The 16,458-nt window shown below is 37.3% G+C and overlaps 1 protein-coding gene across 6 annotated transcripts in view; it reads right to left on the bottom strand.

The window, feature by feature from the left end:
• Positions 1 to 10,332: 10,332 nt before the first annotated feature.
• DLG5 (discs large MAGUK scaffold protein 5) overlaps positions 10,333 to 16,458 on the bottom strand; it is a 113,818-nt gene continuing 107,692 nt past the window's right edge. For 3 of the 6 annotated variants that reach the window (XM_072870544.1, XM_072870546.1, XM_072870545.1), the window contains 2 exons: positions 14,761 to 14,870; positions 10,334 to 12,342 (listed from right to left, as the gene is read on the bottom strand). In XM_072870544.1, coding sequence (XP_072726645.1) covers positions 12,239 to 12,342; positions 14,761 to 14,870 — 214 coding nt within the window. In that variant the 3' untranslated portion in view covers positions 10,334 to 12,238. Of the gene's footprint in view, positions 12,343 to 14,760; positions 14,871 to 16,458 lie in introns of all 6 variants that reach the window. The other 3 variants (XM_072870547.1, XM_072870548.1, XM_072870549.1) reach the window with 2 other exon arrangements.

Below are 16,458 nucleotides of genomic sequence, written 5' to 3'. Positions count from 1 at the left end.
CAACAAGTTTTGCCTTTGAGCTGCAGGAAAAATTCTATTGCCTTCAGTGGCACTAGAGCAAGAGCTCAAAGTCCATTCTGGAAGACCAGAAGAAATAGGAACAGAATCATGTGAGGAGTAAACTCAGAGAAATGCTGATTGTGAGATACTGAAATGTTATTTCCTGGAGTAATTATTTGCCTCAGTGAATGCACTGAAATCAGCAACGCTAAGGTAGCTTGATACTTTATGCAGCATTGTGTAGCACAGTTCTCCTGTTAAGCTCTACTTAGAGTAACATGCCTCTCCTCTTTATGGCATCATTTAGAATATTATATTAGTCATTTTTTTTAAATCCCTTGTGATTTCTTAAAAATTGGTCTCTTTATTTGCCTCTCAGCTTTCTATCTGTAAAACAGGATATAGTTTCCTATCTGTAAGACATCTGTAAAAAGACGTTAAGTGGCATAAAAAGGACTCTCTGATCTTCTGGGATAAAACACAAGCTCTTCCAAGAACCACAGGCACTCAAAAAAAATTGTCCCTGCACTCGTATCTGGTAACGTGGTGCTCTGCCTCTCACAGATCACTTCACTGTTGAAGGGTTTGTTTTAATTATTTTCCTGTTTGAAGTAACAGCTAACCATTCACTGACCTTCCTGCCCCGTTCCCTCTCTATATTGCTAGATTTTGTACAAACAGGTAAGCCACCTGTAAAGTCCAGGTAACTAAAACAGTTTTACAGTATGTCCATGGTCTCAAAGCAAATGAAAAAAATAAAGGTTAGCAAATAGGGGCTCTGGGGCCTCCAGCAGGGTGAGGAGAGAAGCAAGAAGCACAGCCAGCATCTCAGTCCCTTAAAAAACAGCAACCCGAACCGTACAGAGCAAGCACACAGCAGGCAGGGCTGGACCGCAGCCACGCTCCTACTCACGCCAGAGCAAGACTGTTTCTTGTGCCCTTTGATGGTAGAGGTTTGCACTGGCAACAGGGCACGGATCACTTCAAAACCTGTACGCAGAGGTGCCTGTAACTTGAATAAAGAAATTTAGACGAGAAAGGTCACAGCCTAATGCGTGGATCGCAAAAGGAAAGACATGTAGCAACTTCTCGTGAGGCACTGGGACAATCTGCATATGCTGCATACAAGACAGCAACACATGGCAGAGGAGTTTGTTGACAAGTTAACGACTGTATTGCTTACATTGGTGCCTAAACAAAAGATGCAAATCTCTATTTTTTTTTTCAAGTACGAGGAAGTTCTGTACGTCTAACTTTGGAAGCTGGTACCTAAAAATATGCATCTGCCAGTGGGAAAAAATGCTGTTATCACTGAATTCTGGACCTTTAAAATGTAAAGCTCAAAGTCAACATAACTAGACACTGGTATTTCAAATACTTGCGTCTTAGAGGGCTTCCTCCAGAAATTTGTATGAATATACCTTAAAGGATTGTAGAGAGCTCTGAATATGTCATAAAAGGAAAACGCTGCTCAAGCTGTACATATGTTTCCATAATGAGAAAAGCGTTGTATCTGTGAAGGCTTATACAACAGTGACTTCTGCTGTGAAAGCCTTGTCAAACCAGCATATCAGTTATTAAGGTTAAAACTTCCTGGTATTGCTCCGATTACTCAAAATACTTAATATGCTTTAAATAGAAGTTAACAATATGCTTCTGGCAGGAGCATTTATAATGCGAGAGGCCTCAGTCCCTGTTCTTGCTCCTACAGCAAGGGGTGAAGTGTCTGTTTTAGTGGGACAAGGATGGAGACATAAAAATCAAACTCTTTGTTCACTAGTCCCAAAACAAGAATAAAACTTCCATTATCAGGAAATTCTGAACACTTAATTTTGAACACGGGTGGATTCAAAAGGAGTTTTCAGGACTTACATCTGACATCTTGATCTGATGCCATTGCATCTTACCTGAGTTAAAAGCAGAGGCAGTTTTAGTGAACTTCTATTATGCCTGCATCCTATAAACACTTAAGGATTTTCCTTCCAGGGAAGAGCAAACAACACATTTAACAGCCTTTGCTTCTAAGAAAAAACAGAATATAATAAAGTAATAGGCTTTGGAAGTTTGAGGAAGTCGCTTTGGTTTTTCATTTTAAAAAAATCAAGTGGTTTCAAGAAAGAGCTTTACCTATGATAAAAGACTGCATGAATCCTCACACATTTTAATACAGTTATCTTCTGGAAAAACAATTACTAATGAAGAAAAAACATCTGCTGCCCATAAATTAGAACCAGTTAAGTGTCCATCGGAAAATATTTGATTAAACAAAAGAACTTTCTGCACCCCTCTGTGTTTAAAGCCAATTCCCTTGCTTGTGTATTCACGAATAGGTGGAAAATAACTCTCTGCACAGGCTATACGCATTGAGTTAGCATAAACTGCCACAAAGGCTTTCCATTTTAAGTCATACCTTTTATAAGTAGGACTTGACACTGAGCCAGTCAGCCTGATGCTCTCCATGCTTTTTGTGTACTTTAGAGACTAGATTATTATTGTCTGGTCTCAACTAAAGGTCTGTGGCCATACAAGGCTTAGTATGCCTTCATCAATTTAGAGTGATTGTTACAAAATAGCCCATACTAGGTGTTTGGATTTAACGCACTGGAAATGTTGGATTTACAGATAAGAAATACGCAATACTTTTCAATCCCTTCAGAACCACCATGATTTGAACTCCCATTAATTGTGCATTATAGACTGCAGCATACATTATTTTAAGATTCAGTCACTTTGTCTTTTCATGCCATGCATGGCAGCCGTTGATTTACAGTCATCACTAGTTCTCACCACCAATTGTGCTAATACTTTCTGTCTTATGGAAAAAATTGTCATAGAATACATATTCTTTTATTTTCTTAAACCTAAGCATGATTGTCCGGTTTGGTTTTTTGGTTATTGAAGTACTTCATGATTTACAAAAAACAAGAGAAGAATTTTCTGCCAGGCTTGTGACCTTGAGGATGACAGTTTAAAACTCTGCTCTTAATCTTGCAAGAAAAAACAATCAGTGCTATATACAGCACAAAATGACTGTAAAGGAGATGCTGTAACTATAAAAATAGAGTGTCAGAGATAATGTTTGATGTGTCAGTTTACATCAAGGGAGAGTTTCTCGAATTTTAAAAAGAACAATTTGATAAATGCAAGTCATCTTCCATGTATTATTGTTTCTGCTGAAGAAATAACTTTTAATGTCTTTTTTTTCATCTGTTGTAGTTTTTTTATTGGCCATATTAACATACTGGGAAAAGAAAGATTTAGTCTCTCTCTCATACCAGAAATATTTTTTTTCTCTAATCATTACATTCTGTACTACACACAGTAAAAATCCCCAACCAAACTTTTAATGATGAGTAATTATATAGTATAACTCCTGTTTTGAGTAGGTGGCTTAAGACTCCTTTTAAAGGGTCCTTTCTTTTTCAGAAATTACTGAACATTTTCCTGAAAATAGTGAATACCAAGAAATTTGATGAAATAGAACAGCAGCCTTCCTGTTGCTGAAACTTAATGCCCCATTTAAATGTTTATCAAATGAAATATTCCATTCCAATTCATTTACATTTTCCAAATAGAACTTTCAGGCTCCAAACACCTTTTTAAGATAGGTATAGTAAAAATGAAGCACAAGGCAAAATAACTGAAAACCAGAACATCAGGGTTTGGGTTTTTTTGTTTTGTTTTGTTTTTAAAGTAACCCATCAGCTTCATTCTAAACAATTTTGCCATTTTTCTGTTTCACATTGACTAACAAGCCATATATTGGTCATTTACTTATCTGCAGTACCACTGATTTTCAGGAAGTATTCTTGGTGTGTGTGGTATCTGCAGAATTAGATTTTTTAAAAAAACAAAACCAACAACAAAACAAAAACACCCCACTCAGAAAGCACAGGAATATATACTCAAAGGGGAATCCCACATTGGACAGGTTAGCTGACCTAACTTTTTTTTCCCCCAACTGAGGAATAGGACACTTTGGAGTGACTATAGAACCGTGAATTCACACCATCAAGCAGGACAACTCAATGGGTTATGATGGAATAAACCCTTATTTAAACAAAAAGCACATCTCATAAGTAGTAGGGGGTAACAAAAAGCCATAAAAACCAAATCATTGAAATAGATGAGGTTTACATCCGGCATACTTGAAAGTTGTCTCTGGATTAAGGACCTCTGTTAAGAATTCAATGGAAAAATAACAAACCATCTCTGTTTTAAAGGGCAAGATAAGATTGTGTCAGAGCTCGGAACGTTCTGTAAATAGACTCTTCCTTGCTCCAATAAATTTCATTGTTCTGTGCTAGCAGAAAGAAGCTTTATTCCTTTACCAACACTATTTTTAATGCCTGGAAAGCAACATTTCCATTTGTTCATTTGGTAGTAAACTTTGGCTATTCAAAGTAGCTTCATTCAATCTAGAAAAGGTGCAGAGAACTGGTAGCTGGAATTAAGAACCTACCATTTAAGAGTTTAAGAAGTAAGTTTGTTTAGCCTAGTAAAACAAAAGCTGAAAGTGCTCTGCATCATGAAGTACATATACTGAGGCAGAGAAGTTAAAATAGTATTTTCACAAGAACAAGTATTTAGGTGCCACAGATGCATTTGGTCTGGACATCAGATGATTTCTAAAAATAAGGGAGTTACATTTTGAAAGTCTCATTATTAGAGCACTGAGAGCAAGAAAGAAAATTACTTTCCAACTCTGGCTTAATTGTTTCATGAAACGATTTCTGTTTCTGAGTAGCTCTTGGTGCAGGTAAGAGAACTGAAAAGGACTTTAAGGGCCCATGATTTCCAACATCCAGCACTGGTTTGTTGCTGTTCTTGTTCTTTCCATCATATTCTGTATTACAGACTGCCTACATCTTCAAATGACTCACAGTACAGAGGGTGTAAAATAAAAATTGGGCTTTAGTGCAAGAGCAGGGTGGGAAAGAAACAAGAGAAATATGGCTACTTCTGGTGAGTCCCAGCATTTCATAACTCTCTTTATAAACTGACCTCTTGTAACTTCAGTAACATCCTAAGTTATAGCAAAAAAGGTTAAAATTAGAACAACGATAGTTTATTTCTCATGAAGGTCAGGCACCATTTGTGGATCTCAGTAATTTGCAGCAAGTCTGTTCAGCTATACTTCTGCATACCTTATCAGCGCTGTGTTATCACAGAATCAGAACAGTGCAGAGGGAAATCCAAATTAATTAGAATCGTAAAATGCTTTGGATTGGAAGGGACCTTTACAAGTCATCTAGTCCTAATTCAAAGACTGCAGCCTCTGTAAGCCAGCAGAGGTCATAAAATCCTAAGGCAGGTGTGTGGACTTTCTCAAGTCATCTTCTGTTGCTTACCAAGTAGGTTATTTTACAAATGTACTGCTGACACTGCTGGAAACATAGTAAGGCATCACTTTCAGAAACTGCAGACGTGGAATCCCTGCTAAAACATTATCTGAAATTGCAGGCTGCTGAATGCTGGAGTGGATCAGCCGCTGCTGTTCACGAGATGATCAACAGTGAGTATAACAAGCATCTAGAATCAAATCAGTAATTAATACACAACCGCATAGTATGCTTTATGAAACAAACAGACTTTACCTAATGTCCCAAAATACTTTAGTATTAGATAACAGGGCGAGGAAGAGAGAGATTAGGTTGCATCAGCAACGGAAAAAATATCTTTGAGAGGTTAGATGTGCAAGGAGTTGAGCAATGATACAAGTGAAGCATGAAGGAAGGAAATGGGGCAAACAGGAAGGCTGCACTGGATGGCAGACACACCTTGAAAGATGATTTACCTACTGACTATCGTGAGACTATAAAGCAAAGGGAAACTAAAGCTGAATATAACAGTAAAAGAAAGGGAAGGCTTGCAATATATCCGTAATATAGTTCTCACATAAACTAGCAGCTCACTCCTATTCTGAGAAAAATTTCATGGAGCGATTGCCAAAACTAAACATCTGTGTATGGTTACGTAGCAGAAAAGAGACAACTGAAAGGAAAAATGCGGCAGCATTGCTGATCAGAAACCCCATTTCAGCTCCGGAAGGCACAGAGCTGCCACTGTGGAGCCAGGACTGGAAGCATCTTGCTAAGGTTAACTCGTGGAAAGACTGAAGCGTTATGAAGGATTCCGTGGAAGAGCACAGCTGTGGACTGAAGCCAGTGCAGCCCCAACACCTCCTTACTCCACGTTGTCACGCGACAGCTCTGATCATGTTCTGCACAGGACAACACAGCAGTGTCAGCATCAGATAGGAATTCAAGTGTCTCTTGGAGTTCAAATCTTGCAGCTCTGAGGGAAACTCTGCCCATGTAAGGCCAGGAGGAGGGGGAGGATATGCAATTGATTTTTACAACTTCATTTGAATTATTTTGCAGCTGTAAAATAGTCACTCTGGCACAAAATATGTGGTACCGCCCTGAAAAATGAATTCTAAATAATTGAACTGCAAATCAGTCAGAGCAGGTCTCAACAGATCACACTATAATTGCAGCTATTAAACACACATTTTTTACTACAGTACAAGTCAGGGTATAAAAGTATGAGTATTCCTTTGAATGTTAGAAACACATTTGCAGCCAGAAGCTCTGCAAGGCCACAGTTCAGCCAACCCCAGATATAACTGATACACATTTGCCACCATGGGACCAACCTTAAGGGTTGCTGAGGACATGCACCTTGTATCACCATCCTGGAATTCAGCTCCATGTGTTTGGTTTCTTCTGTAATTGCACTTACTCATCTTTGCATCACAAATCTACTTGTTACTATAATGATGTGAGCAATTGCTAGCACTCTCAAATCATATCTTCACAGCAGAGAAGAAGTTTCTCTCTCTTACCTTAGGATCTTTTGGCTGACTCCACTGGAATTATCCTCTCAAAATGATATAACTAACAGTTATTTTCATCACAAAACTGTAAGACTGACAATCGCATTTAGACCCCTTGCATGTATTTAGATGAAGCAATGCATTTTCAGCTTTTTATTGCTTACATTAGCCAAACATCAGACAAGCTCAAAACCTAAAACCTTAGGTTTGTCACAGGTAGGCCACAAATATTGTCCTAATTAGGCTAAACAATTAGATGATCTGAGCATCTAAATGCTAAGCTCAAATGCTAAGCGTTTGTGGAGCAGGCAGATTTGGCAAATGAAGGAATTATGATGATTTTAGTTGACTGGCATTATTGCTAACAAGATAAGATGAATCTGCAGCAAAACCAGACACAAGAGTTGTGGGAAAAGGGTCAACTCCTCTGCAGATCAAAGTCACCGTCTTCAGAAAGCCGATCATCCCCTGCCTTCAGAGGAAGGGCACAGGGAAGATTACATAAGAAATGTCATTCACATTTGCACTGAAAAAACTTTAAAAGAAAAAAGCCATTGCAAATGTAAGTGGAATCTTATAAAGAAACAGATTTTTTTCAAGCTGTTGAAAGTATTTAACATTTTGACAGACTTGTTTCCAATTTTGGAGACATCAGTGTATTGTTAATATGCGGTATGTACGTGGATTAAGTTAAGAGTAAACTGCTGTCTTTGTTTTCTGAACTTTTAATAGATCTTTAGGAAGATGGGAAAGATCCAAAATCATAAGAAAGGCAAAATTGGACACTATGGAAGTGGGGTTTGGGGGGGAGGGGGTTGCTTTGTTTTGTGCGTTGGGCTGGGGGGGGGAGGGTGTGTTTCGGTTTTGGGTTGTTTTTCTTAACTAGCAGTAGTATTCTAGCTCTTGGACATTCTCTTTATACTGAGAACAAGCAAAGGAAAGGGTCATAAATCAACATACCATATCTCTGAAAGCTTCCTCAGCCACTGGTGTTATTTCCTTCAATATGACGGACGCAGAAAATAACCCAGTGAACACACACATTTAGCATATAACGTAGTGTTAATAAAACATAGCAATGACAGATAATTCACCATAATATGAAGTGACTAGGTTACATAGTACAAAGATTTTGGTGATTTGCTTCTTAAAACAATTATTAGATCTCTGCCATTTCCCCCCATTTTTAGAAAAGAGACTCATATTTTAAAAACTTGTGTGTGTTAAAAATCATCTGGAATTTCATATTTTACACATTGGGGGTGGGGGGGGAAATCACTGCACCTTTAACTGGTGCATTTTGTAGAGGAAAATTAATTACAAACGCTTACTTGAATGAGATCTACTGAAATCAGCATAACTTCAATACTCCTCACTGGTTTTAAACTAAGTTATAAGATGAAAGAAATATAAAATATAAAAAAAATTCAAAACATTTTCTGTCCTGGAGGTCCACAAGATAACTTTCAGTACTGAAAAGGTTTTGATTTTTTTTAGTCACAGTATGGTTTTTATGCACAGTTTACTTCAAGAAAAGGATCCATCTAGACAACTTTTAAATATAAAGTTACAACATTCATCTAGAATTATTTATAATGTAATAAATAACCATTCTTATGAAAGCTTGTAAGGAATTGTTTGTTAAAAATAGAGTTGAACAATCCCAAGTTAAGCTAGTGTGTTTACACTTAAGTAATGGGATCCCCTATTGGGTTCCTGGTTTTTGGATTCACGTTTGCATCATTTGGGTTGTGCTAGTAAAAGCATCTCTTTGAATACTAAGAGAGAAAGAAGTCAAATTGAATAGTTAAAAAGTTTGCTACCAAATGTTCATCAAAAATGTGCTTTTTCAGTGAAGAACACCAAAACGCTTTCTAAGCAAAATGACACAGAATTAAGGTTGGGAAAAAAAATTCTCTTTAAAAGCAACCAAATGAATACAAAACCCTTACACCCACTGACACAGCAGCCATAAGAAAATTTACAGGAAGAGGCCAAGCACCTTTTTTATACTGTTCCGTTTCTACTGCAGGTCTGAGACCTTTAGTAGTTGTTGCACAAGACTAAAGTCTGCCTTGTTGGGTATCTGTATTTTTTAGCAGTCTCTCTAGTTTCCAAGCCAGTGCACATTCTTCCAATGTCAGTGTATTTTAAAAGAAACTGGCCATTGTGAAATGGAGGCGTCAAATCTTAGAAATTACATGGAGCCTTAAACGTAAGTCTAGAAAAGATTACAAGACTGTACTTCAAGCATGAATACATCCAAGATGCATCTAGGAAAGCTGTTCAAGACTGCTTAAGGCAATGTTTGTATTCACTGAAAGGGATTATGATATGGCCCCCAAATTTACCAGCCACTGAAAAAGGACCCTTGTCTGAGGTGAAGCGTTTGGCAGCTGTTGGAGTGTAATTCTGGATCTGGCAAACACTTGCCCTGCAATTCAGGTCAATGTGAAGAGAATGCAAAGGTTTGAAAGCACATAGATGCTTTCAAAGATCTTAACTTGTCAACATATTAACAACAGATCATACATATGGGGTGCAGTATCTTCAGCCACTTTATGTCAGTTTAGCTATGGAGAAATAAAAGAATCTGATTTCTAGCTAACTCCTTACCTGCAGCCATACATGCTGCATGGCAGCTTGTGAGCATGAGGGTGAAATTTTCAGACTTTTGTTGTCTAGCTATATTACTTTTAAACTATTTTTTTAAAATACCCACAGAACTATATTCCTTATTTAAACACCTGGACAAAGTTACTGTTTTTGGAATGATGGCCAAATCTAGCTCCAGCATGTAGTATTATAAAATAAAATGATGTATCAGGAAACTCTTGATCTGAGCTAAAGGAATCTCTCTAGTGTTTAATCAAGACTTCAATTCTACTTCCTTGTGATCAGAAGATATGCAAGGTATGGCTGTTACTGACCTGCCAGAACATGCCTATTCTCATTTTCCTCATCCTCTATTAGAAGATGGCACCACGGTGGGTTTTTTTAAGAAAAGCAGATAAGGTGCAAGTCCTGTCTTATGACTGAAGGCTATTACTAGGTAAGCAGATTACAAGAAAACTGACCATCCACCAATCCGGTTCATGCTGAAGTTGACTATTTGGCATCTGAGAATAAAGCAACTGATGAAGCAGAAAAGTTAATATGCAATAATTACCTTCCCTAAACTTTCAGGTAACTCAATAAACAGAAGAGGCTGGTCTGTCTGAAGTGTAAAAACTGAGGCACAGAATTCTACAATGTGCCTTTAAGCTAATGATTCACGCTTTTGCCTATTAGGTTTTCCCTAGTTTCCAGTGACACTCTCTTGAAAATAACAGTGATAGACTCGTTCTCTGGTTAAAGCCTCCATCCAATCAATTGCATTTCCACTTGAAATCCTTAACACCACTGGGCCAGAACGTTAAAAATACGGTAACACAAACCAACATCTGACTTCTTGTGTCCTGCAGGTTTTGAACCTCTTTAGTATCTACATATGCAATGTTGGGCAAAAACACAAAACCGAAACTTGTTCCTCTCAAGGTGGGCACTTGACCCTATATGCGCCAATTTTAGTCAGAGAATAAAACCTTATAGGAGGAGTCAACTAAACACAGTCAAGGAGAACAGTAGCTATATGCACCTTTTACACACAAGTCAAGTTATAGAAATTGACCTTTATTTAGTAATCAGTTTCTTAAACTTTTTTTTTTTTTGATACAAAGTGACATTTTCATTTTAGTACAGAAAATCCATGTCAGAACAGTACCTGTCTGTTTCAGTTGTACCACTGGAGTCTACTCTGACCTCAAACTTTACAAAAACAAACAAAAAATGAGATAAACAAAAAACAACTGCTGTCCCTCACTATGAGAAGTACTTTGACTAGTAATTCATCCATATAATTTCCTATTTTTAATGTATATATATACAGTATTATAATAGTATAGTATAATACTATATAAAATACTATATATATATATATATAAAAAATACGTACTATAGCTCAAAATACTCTCTCTATATAGTATATAACTATATAAATACCATATAAAGTATTTTGAACTATAAAATAGCATCTGTAAAACAGAATTTAAATTTAGGACCAGATCTTTCTTTGAAGAACCGTGCAAGAAGAATCCCTTTTTATAATTAAAAAAGCTGCAAACAGAAGCAAAACTACAGCCTGTAGTGTAAAACTAGAAACCCTACATAATGAAATGTTAGGAACAGTGACTGAGAAGCAGTTCTACTCCAATGATATTTTAAAAACAATTAAAATACAGTACCCAAGAAACATGGCACAAGAGACAGAAGAGACAGGTACAAAACCTGTGTTAGGAACACAGAGTCAGAAGTGCAAAAAACAAAAAGGGAACTGATACAATGGAGTTTGGTACAATAGGTAAATAAGTATTGCAACCAAAACTAAACGATCACTTATTTTTTGACAGTGAAAACACTAACAATTTAGTACCTTTCTAAAGGCTTTTAATCAAAGCCCTAAAACTGTGGCTGCTCTTAAATAAAAAACAATCTATGTGAATGCTACACACTGAAGTACAAAGCTTAAGAATTACCCTGCAAAATTGCACCGACATAAGCTTTCCATATTTACAGTATCTAAAAGTGACAGAACACAGCATGCTAGGCCTAGCTTATGACTCTTCCCCACCAGTACTTGATCCAGGCCCAACAACCAAAAATTATTATTTCTCAACACACATTGGATTGTTCAGATATATTATGACGTTTAAATATTAGATTCATGCATAAAACAAGAAACAATATCTTTGACGGACAAGCGTTGACAGGATACAAACAGTGGTCTGCCCTGTAGAGGAGCGTACTTCCTTCTGAGCTTACTCCCAAGATGTACCGATTCAATCCCATGTTATTACCTGGTTTTCAAGTCAACAATGTGCTTAGAAATGGTCAAAATTGCAACTAAGAGTCACATTGCGCATAAACCATTCGCTCATATTCAGAAATTTCACTCCATTTACCTCATTAAGTGAAAGGACACAGAGTTAAAAAAACAAAACAAAAGACATTCAAGTAAACAGCAACAACCAAATACTTTGAAAAGGTTTTTGTAAACTTGTCGTTCTACAGGGTTTTGCAGCATTGTTAAATTCTTTACTCATGGACAAGTACACGCGGGTCGCAACCCCTCGTGACAACCCGTCACGTGTACACGTACGATGTAAGAGACAAGCTCGGTGAAGTGATCTACCCCTTCCCACATGCCTCGTTGGGTCCTTGTGTGTTCAGTGTTATCATTCCCCTTCATGAAACAGAAATCACTTACGGATATCTTTATAAAGACAGAAATGGACAGAGTCCGTTGAATAGAAAGTTAGTTGGTTATTTACATCTGCAAAGTAGTTTCACAGCGAAATAAATCTACAGCGGGCCAGCTGGGATCCACAGGACTTTGTTTTGTTCTTGATCGACAGTTGTCATAATCTGAGTGCAAATGCTTGAAAGGGCTCCTCCCTGGACAATGCCTGGAGAAAAAGAACCCCCCCCACACAAGTGAGACTGGAACAAACAGTTATGAGTAATTACAAAGAGCAGTCGTCTGCATTTTTCTGCAAAGTGTTTATCAACAGATCAGAATTAATCTACCCAACTCAGTATTTGCCAGATGCATGACGCTATTAAAACAAGAAAAAGAATTAACAGAGCAAAGAGGTCAAGCATTCAATATACAGTTTCTTCTGCTAGCTCTTAAAACAGCCCAGGGAAGTCGCAGAACTAACTTATGGCTATAATCTACTAAGACAACTGTTTTGTCAGAGGCCTTCATGGACTATTTTCAGAGGCATTAGGTGGCAAAGTTTAAGTCTAAAGATGGTCAGAATCTGCTATAATAAACCTCCTCTGTTCAGCATGTGGTGTTAAGAGTTTTATATTTATGTGGTAATATACATAGAGACTATAGCTGTAGCAACTAGACACTATTTACAAATATTAGAAGTAAATTATGAGGCAGCTCACAGGTCATTGAGCTAAATAAAACAGCGGCAGTTGCTACTCCAATTCTTATTGTCAACTACATTCAAGGAACGAAAGGCCAACAGCAAGCAACTCCTTGAAAATCAATTCAAAAGATAAATGAACACCTTGCATTCTACCCTTGCTAAACATAACAGTCATAAAAAGTAAAATGCCAACACTGACACAGGAGAGGAGAAGGTATTAGCTTTAAGACTTAAAAAGCGAGAAACTTCATGACTTGAGAAATATGTCAGCAAAGCCTCTGGCCTCAGCTACCACTAACCCTGGTAAAATACGGGAAAATCTTATAAGGCTATAGGTATCATTCCCATTTTTTAAAAGAGAGAATTTGATCTCAGGTAAAATATTACTTGACTCTGCAGTATATACTACAGTTAACGATGTCAGGTGAGTTTGGATACAGAACACAGTAACCGACAAGGTCCATGAAAGGTGACAAATGGCAGTGAGGAAGTGATTCAGATTACACACCGTGCTCACAACTTGGTACAGGAAACAAAGCCAACTTGAAAGAGTCATTAGTCAAAAAATGTACTTCATGATGTAGTCACAGAGCTCAGATCTGAGAGAGCGTGTCATACAGCTTCATGAGGAAGCTACCATGTCCAACATGCCTATCTACAGGCTTATTTTATGCACAACATTATAATTTCAACAAGCTTAAATGTCAATGCAGTTTGAACACCAACCCTCTCTGACTACCAGCATCTGGAAATGTTGATGACAGCTGGAGTCTACTGTACTTGGCACTAACAGAGGGAGGCCCTTCCCACGGGGCACGTGAGAAGATACACATAGGACTCCCTTGGACTGAGTGCTACTTTCACTATCAGGGTGAAATTATAATGCAACAAATGACTTAACAAGGAGCAGAAGATAACACGTGGTGATGCAATCTGGCCATGTGCGTATAAAGTTCTGTGAAGGTTTAGTATGTACCATTTAAATGAACATTTGTATGGCTATTACGTACCAGGTAACTGATTTTGTTGAGAACGTGCAGCTTCTCTCAGGATGCGCTGAGATAGCTCTATACTTACTACATCCCCCTTCCCCCCCCCGCACTTGGCAGGTATGCCTCAAAATATTTCTGTAAGAATCCCATTGTTTGGGGGATGAAAAGTTGGGTTTGGGCTGGTTTAGTGATGCTTTTTTGGTTTTGGTTTGTTTTTTTAAGTTTTGTTGCCATTCACATCAAGATGGCTAGAATTTTATCCCCACTCTTCTGAACATATGTGGAACCACATGGAAATATACTCTGAAATAAGCAGAGACAGTCTTCAAACACAGTTTTCTTTCTCTGGTAAAAATACAGTATTAACTACAATCCAAGATTCATATAATATACTTTATGATGTTAAAAAGGGCCTATGAAGTTTAATTTAATTATTCCAAATTACAACGTATGCTCAAGAAACCTTTGACAATTTTTTTTCCTTTCTTGAAAGTTTTAAAGTATGTCTCACAAATCATTCATTAATTTACACTACAGGGTTTTTTTTGTTGTCATTTTGTTTGGTTTGGTTAGATTTTTACAATTACATGGTATAAACTTCTTATATGGTATAAAACTGACAACACTGTGTCAAATTATCTTGACCATACTTCCAGTACTACTAGCTTGTAATAAAACATTTTCAGAATCTCTTTAGGTCATAAGATTCATAACATGCTAAAACAAAAACATGTAAAAGCAAGGGATAGTACTTATATCTTGAGATTTCCTCTCCCAGTAAAATAAAACACCAGAGCATGAGTTTGCCAAAAGGAAAGGCAGAATGAAAACACACACACACACACACACAAAAAAGAGGTCTCTGAAGGAATATAGGATCTTTTGAATTACCGTGTAAATGGATTAAATTGCCACTGTGTTTCTAGTGAAAAGTTGATTAAATACTAACCTGTAAAGTACTTGCTATACTCTTGTTCTATTTTTTGAGCTGTCTCAAACTGTTCTTTGGAATGTTTTTGTGTAACTTTGTCCCTCAGGAAGATTGGGTCTTTTTGCTCTCTGCAAAAAAAAAAAAAAGAAAAAAAGAAAAAAAGAAAAACCTTGTATAAGAGTATTTTTTTTTAAATAGACTTGAAATGATTACCTCCAGTTGGTTGAATGTGAAAGGCTAATTAATTTGCAAGCATAATCCTGTGCATAGAGTGCCATCTACTGTGTTTCAGCAGTATCAGCATAGTCATCAGGATCACTTCAGTGCTAACAAATTTATTTGCTATCAGAGCAAGACAGTATTCCTTTAAAGTCTCAGAGACTGGGAGGGGGTTGAGGGACAAAGAATATCATTTTTTCCAGTTCATGTGAATCAGATCATCATCTCATATACACTCCAGTACTCCCTACACAAAGCTGGGTGGACTCAAGTACAGCTCTTTTAAGGGCTTGAAGTATCAAGCATTGAGCAAATAGAATATTTCTATGTCATCTTATATATGATATGTTTTTGAGATTACCATTTTTCTATTATATAAGGTGTGGGAAATAAAACAAGAAAAAAATACAGAGAAATACAAATGGTAAAAAAAAATAAAAATTAATTCCGATCAAGGCTTGTAACACTCTCCTCCAAATCTGACTTGGGATCCCCGGTAGGAGATTCTGTTTAAAAGGAAGTAGAATTTATAATCAACTAGTAAGGTCATATCGATAGGTACTGAAACAATATAAGCATAGTTTCTTATAGCAGTGAGGAAAGAAGCAAAATTTTACTTTATAAATTAAAAAAAAAAATCACTACTAAACTAACCTATCACTGCTGTGTAGCATTTCAGAGAATGCCAATAGAACCTGTGCTATATCAAAAAGGCTGTTTGGAAAAACCTTTGGTGCTCATAACAGGCAGAGATAATGTGCCACTGCATCTTACTTTGAAGGCTGCTAGAAATCCTTGCTTGTCTAGTTCAATTGCTCTCTGTCACCTTCCAAAAAAAGGAAATAGCTGTAATGATCACCCTTCCTTTTGCAAAGGGGCTCAACACATGACAATTCCATTTATCATTCAACTGTGTGATCCTACAGCGGTAATGAAATATACCACATTGCTTTATGTCTTGCTTCTACTTGAAAGTGGTGATACTTATCTTCTTTATTAAAAAGATAGTCATCAAATTTACCTACAGATCAAGAATATAAGAAGTCTTCAACTTTCAAAATGAAGATAGCACAAGTATAAGATCTCTCAACAAAACTGTTTCTAAATACTTATGTTGGGAGATTATGTCACTTCTTGCCGAATTAATCTATCAAAATATGTGAAGGCTTACTCAAACATTAGGGGACTGGGGTTTGCCAGTCCTGTGTTCTGTTCCTGGCTATATTCGAGCAGAAAATTCCCAATTACTGAAAGAGCATGGCCCAAGAAGACCACAGTATATACACTCCATGGCAAAAGGGGACTTCCCTTGCTGTTCTCACTGGAGAATGGAGGTGGGAAAGCTGAGGTGACGAATCAATTGGCACTGCAACCACACACTTGGCCCTGCTGAGAAGATGAAGAATAGCTCTTTGTCACGGTCACCACTTAATCCTCAATGGATGTCACCCACATCTGTCTTGCAGTTTAATACAAAGGTGAGCAGGAAAGATCTGA

This window comes from Ciconia boyciana, chromosome 8 (genome assembly GCF_034638445.1).
Source record: "Ciconia boyciana chromosome 8, ASM3463844v1, whole genome shotgun sequence".
NCBI classification, from domain to species: domain Eukaryota; kingdom Metazoa; phylum Chordata; class Aves; order Ciconiiformes; family Ciconiidae; genus Ciconia; species Ciconia boyciana.
Note: the sequence above shows the minus strand (reverse complement) of the source record. Positions and strands in the feature narration are given on the sequence as shown.